This window comes from Alosa alosa, chromosome 11, assembly GCF_017589495.1.
Source record: "Alosa alosa isolate M-15738 ecotype Scorff River chromosome 11, AALO_Geno_1.1, whole genome shotgun sequence".
Lineage (NCBI taxonomy): Eukaryota > Metazoa > Chordata > Actinopteri > Clupeiformes > Clupeidae > Alosa > Alosa alosa.
The window spans coordinates 32,010,554-32,015,553 of NC_063199.1; the positions used below are offsets into that span (position 1 = coordinate 32,010,554).

The 5,000-nt window shown below is 44.9% G+C and overlaps 1 protein-coding gene across 1 annotated transcript in view; it reads right to left on the reverse strand.

The window, feature by feature from the left end:
* tbxas1 (thromboxane A synthase 1 (platelet)) overlaps positions 1-5,000 on the reverse strand; it is an 86,233-nt gene that overhangs the window by 29,914 nt on the left and 51,319 nt on the right. The window contains 1 exon segment of the mRNA XM_048257281.1: positions 397-513. Within this exon segment, the coding sequence (XP_048113238.1) occupies positions 397-513 (117 nt within the window).

Genomic DNA, 5,000 nt, shown 5'->3' on the forward strand with positions numbered 1-5,000 from the left:
GAAAATATCTCACCTACTGGATAGATAGATAACAGAAAAACAAAGTAAACTTAACAGAGAATACAAATAAGCAACACACTCAACACACACACACATACACACTCACACATATGTATATGAATAGCCTACTTACGTAATTTACAGTGTATTGATGGAGTGTAATAATGTTTGTATATGTTTGTTTGTTTTTTAATTATTATTATTCCTGTGAATGCACTTCTGTGCATTATAATGCATCATATGATTTGTTGTGTCAATAAAGGATATTTGAATTGAATTGAACTGAGTGAAAGAGAGAGAGCAAGACAGAGAGAGAGAGAGAGAGAGAGAGAGAGTGAGATAGAGAGGTTTAAGTGAAAAAGTTTTGGTCTCCTGAGATGAGCTCTGGGCACCCACCTCTTTCATCTTGGCAGCACTGAAGGAGGGCGTGAGGATGCTGCGCACTCGCTTCCACTGGTCATCGGTCAGCATGAGAAGACAATCACTCATCGGCTTACTGGAGAACCGCACTCTGAGAGAGAGAGAGAGAGAGAGAGAGCAGGAGAAAGAGAGAGAGAGAGAGAGAGAGAGAAAAAGAGGGAGAGAGAGAAAGAGAGGGGGGCAGATCGAGGGGGTGGAGAGAGGGAGAGAGACAGAGAAGAATATTATTTTATCTTATTTATTATCTGAATATTACTGCAGGAAACTAGGAAACAAGTGCCTCTTGCAGACACACAAAAAGACCGACAGGCACATAAACAGTCACATAGAATAAGTAACACAATAAAAACAGAATGTGATACAATACTTTATTTAGACAAGACAGGGAAGAGCGACAGGAAGCAGGTTGGAGAGAGAGAGAGAGACGGGATAGGATCGCTCACACTCCAAATTCGTTTTTTTTTGCTAATTTATTTTCACATGTAGCAGCAGGGGTTACAAACATTTCGGCCTTGCGGCCTTCATCAGTGTGTATACACAAATCCGGCGAAACACGGAAGTAAAGCAGCCCGCCATTACTGCGTTGCCTTGCTGCTAAGGAAGTAGCGAAGTAATGTGTTGGTCCTGTAGGCGGCTGTAGCAGACGTTAGCTGTAGAATTTTTTATCCCCAGGCCATCCAACTCTGAACTCACACTATACTGACTTTGCACACATTCACTCCTCAGCACTCTCAAACATTTTCCCAACTCTGAACTCACACTATACTGACTTTGCACTCATTCCTCCTCAGCACTCATGACCCCACACACACACACACACACCCACACACACCTACAAGACTTTTAGCACTTTTACATCCCTCTCCCTATGCTACAGACCTTTTATTTATTTTTTCTTATTTCATCACACGCCAAAACACACACACACACACACACACACACACACACACATATCTGACTTTTCTCCAACTTTTGCACACTTTTTATTTATTATTTTTGATTTCTCCTCCATCTACCCATGTCCTTGATTGCCTAGCCTTTCTGCCCCCACCCCCACCCCACCCCACCCCCATCCCCAACACACACACACTTACATCATCACTGTCATCACTTCACATACATACAGCACTCCTCTACATACTTGCTGCACACTGCCCCACATACACAGCACATTGTCTTCCAGGATCTTCTCCAACACACATCCTCTACATACTTACAGCACACTGCCCCACCTACCCACACACACACACTACACACATACACACACAGTCACTGCTCCTCCCGCCCACACACACATCTTCACTGTCATCACTCACATACATTACATACAGTACTCTGCTTGTAATAGTAAGTCCCTGAACAACACACACACTTACATCATCATCACTGTCATCACTTCACATACATACAGCACACTGCTTGCTACAGTAAGCCTCCTCTACATACTTACATACTTGCTGCACACTGCCCCCACATACACAGCACATTGTCTTCCAGGATCTTCTCCAACACACATCCTCTACATACTACAGCACACTGCCCCACCTACCCACCTACACACTACACACACACACACACACACAGTCACTGTCGCACTCCTCCCCGCCCACACACACACATCTTCACTGTCATCACTCACATACATTACATACAGTACTCTTGCTTGCAATAGTAAGTCCCTGACCCCCAACACACACACACTTACATCATCACTGTCATCACTTCACATACATACAGCACAGCTTTGCTACAGTGTTTCCCTCCTCTACATACTCCACATATTTGCTGCACACTGCCCCCCACATACACAGCACATTGTCTTCAGGATCTTCTCCAACACACATCCTCTTACATACTTACAGCACACTGCCCCACCTACCCACCACACACACACACACACACACACACACACACACAGTCACTGCTCCACTCCCCCCGCCCCACACACACATCTTCACTGTCATCACTCACATACATTACATACAGTACTCTGCTTGCAATAGTAAGTCCCTGCCCCCTACATACACAGCACATTATTTCATCAGGAAGCTTCTCAACACACATCCCCAACATACTTACAGCACTGCCCCCAATACACAGCACATTGTCTCATGAGGGAAGCTTCTCCAACACACATATTGCACACTGCCCTCTCCCCATACACAGCACATTATCCCATCTCCTGTCATCCCCCCAACAACACACCAAGACCCCTGGCAGTTGGTTAGCCCCTTGAGCCGTGGATCTGCCCAAGGTTTCTTCCTTGGTAAGGGGAGTTTTCCTTGCCCCTGTTGCTCTTGGGTGCTCCTTGTTGGTGCCCCCAACTAATCCAATCCTCCCACCTTTTTTATGCAGCCCTTGCCACTTAATCTACTAAACCCCTTTCTACTGCCCCCATTAATGCACAAATAGGCTGACACCAGACATAATTTCACTGCATTTCTTACTTCCAGTAACTATATGCATGTGACAATAAACTTCCTTGTATCCTTGTATCCTTGTATCCTAGATCGAGAAATCTTCTTCTTTTTTCTTAATTTTTATTTTAGCACATTATGCTGTCCAGTGATGCCAGGAAAAGCGTGTTGTGTGGTCGGCTGTTTTAACAACAGTAAGAATATACAGACCTAGAATTAAACCGAAATTCACAAACCTTTGTTGCACATTGAGTGCCCATGTTTACAGGCTTACGGATTACACAGAGTTCCTTGTCGAGTGGTGGACCAAGATGTGTGTTAAAAGTGGATGAAATACATACGATTAATAAAATAATCCTGAATACCTGTAAGAACATGTCTTTAACTGCTACAAGTGGTCGTGGCTAATAGTTATTTGCAACTTCTGAAGCTTGTGATATTAGCAACACAGCTACTAATGATAGCATTCGGCTTATTGTTGTCATTAATTAATACACGTCTTAATACATTATGTTGTCAATAAATTACCTTCATTGGTAAGTTTTGGCCACTGCCTGACATCTACCCAATGTTCCCTTTCACCTGACATTTTTTCATGAGCAGGATCTCCTATTTGATATTCTCTGACAGGATGCTTTCATTGAAAAGCCATTAGAAGGCACTGGCAAGTGTCACACCGTCACACTCCGCAGGCATGCAGTAATGGCGGCAGGCAAGATGGCAGCGCCCATAAAGTTTGCGGCGGATTGGTGTATAGTCCCTAACCACTTCCTCGCCTTCAGAAGGCAAATTGCCTTAATTAATGACACCTGTAGCCTGTCTAGCGTGGCACAGAATCAACGAGCGCTCCGACACATTGGGCCACACCGGTTATTAATCAGTCGGAGCGCTTGGTGTCTCCAATGAAACGATTTTGGAGTGTGACCATTTTTTGATTTCCTACACAAGTTCCCTAGATCACACACCCACAAACAGGAGAGTGCGGTGTTTGCAGGAAAAAATGGGATGGGATTGGGAAATGACCACAGGTCAGACTTGAACCTGGGCCCCCGTGATTACTTAAAACCAAACACGGTATGAACGCTGTAGCCTACATAAAAGAGTGGAACCAGATACTGCCAGAAGCTAAAGCCTGGAACTAGTTGTATGCAAGATTAAATAGGTATGTTTTGAGTTGACGTTGTAGTGTAGTGTAGATATTCCTGAGTAGCCTAGAAATCTATGCGGACCCTAGCGGTAGCAAATGTAATTTGCAGCCAGGGTAGTCTAGCAACTCTCTGTTGGCTTGCGAGCTGGAAAAAACAAATTTTGGTCAGGCCAATCACATCGTGTATAGAGTCGGTGGACGGGCTTAACATAATGATGGCAGAGTTAGCGACAGTTCCGCAAGAATTCCCTGCTACTTGAAAACAAAGATGATGGATGTTGCCGCTGGTGAACAGCGGTCTTTGAATCGCGACTCGAGTTAAGCTTTTTTTAAAGTTTGATCAACTAGCCAACTAGCTCCGCTGGTGGGAAAACGCATGGGACTCATGAGTTTTTAGTGTTATCCTATTGCGTGCAGAGGGAATTTGAAAGACAACCGTTTATCCCGCCCCTCGGATTTAGCACTGCCAATGGTGAGTTCCCAGACCCTACATCTTGATGTGGGTCTTGCTCGTCAGGCTAGTTCCTGAGATGACCAATGCACTCTCCTGGGCATGTCCCCTTCTCCCCCGAAAACACACGCTCCTCTGGGCTGTCCCTCGGCAGACGCTGGGCAGCTAGAGATGAGCTTGCATCTGAGCTCCACTCTCTCAGTGGGGGAGTGGGTTGGTGTCCAAAGCCCCACAGCCAGACGTGCTACGCTACCGACAACATATGCCATTCAGATGAGCTTCATGGGAGCTTCATTCTCCAAGGAGAAATCTCCAGAGTCTATCTTTCTCTCTGTCTCTCTCTCGCTCTCTCTCGCGCTCTCTCACACTTTCTCTCTTGCTCTATCTGTTTCTCTATCTGTACTTCTCTCTCTCTCTTTCTCCTTTACTTTTTGATTCCTTAATCTCTCTTCCTCTCTCAGTGACGTATGGATATGGATCATATTGGAGAAAGAAGAAGTAGACAGATTGAATTGTCTGTGTATCTGTGTATGTCTTGGCAATCCAAAACCTGCTCATAAAGCAG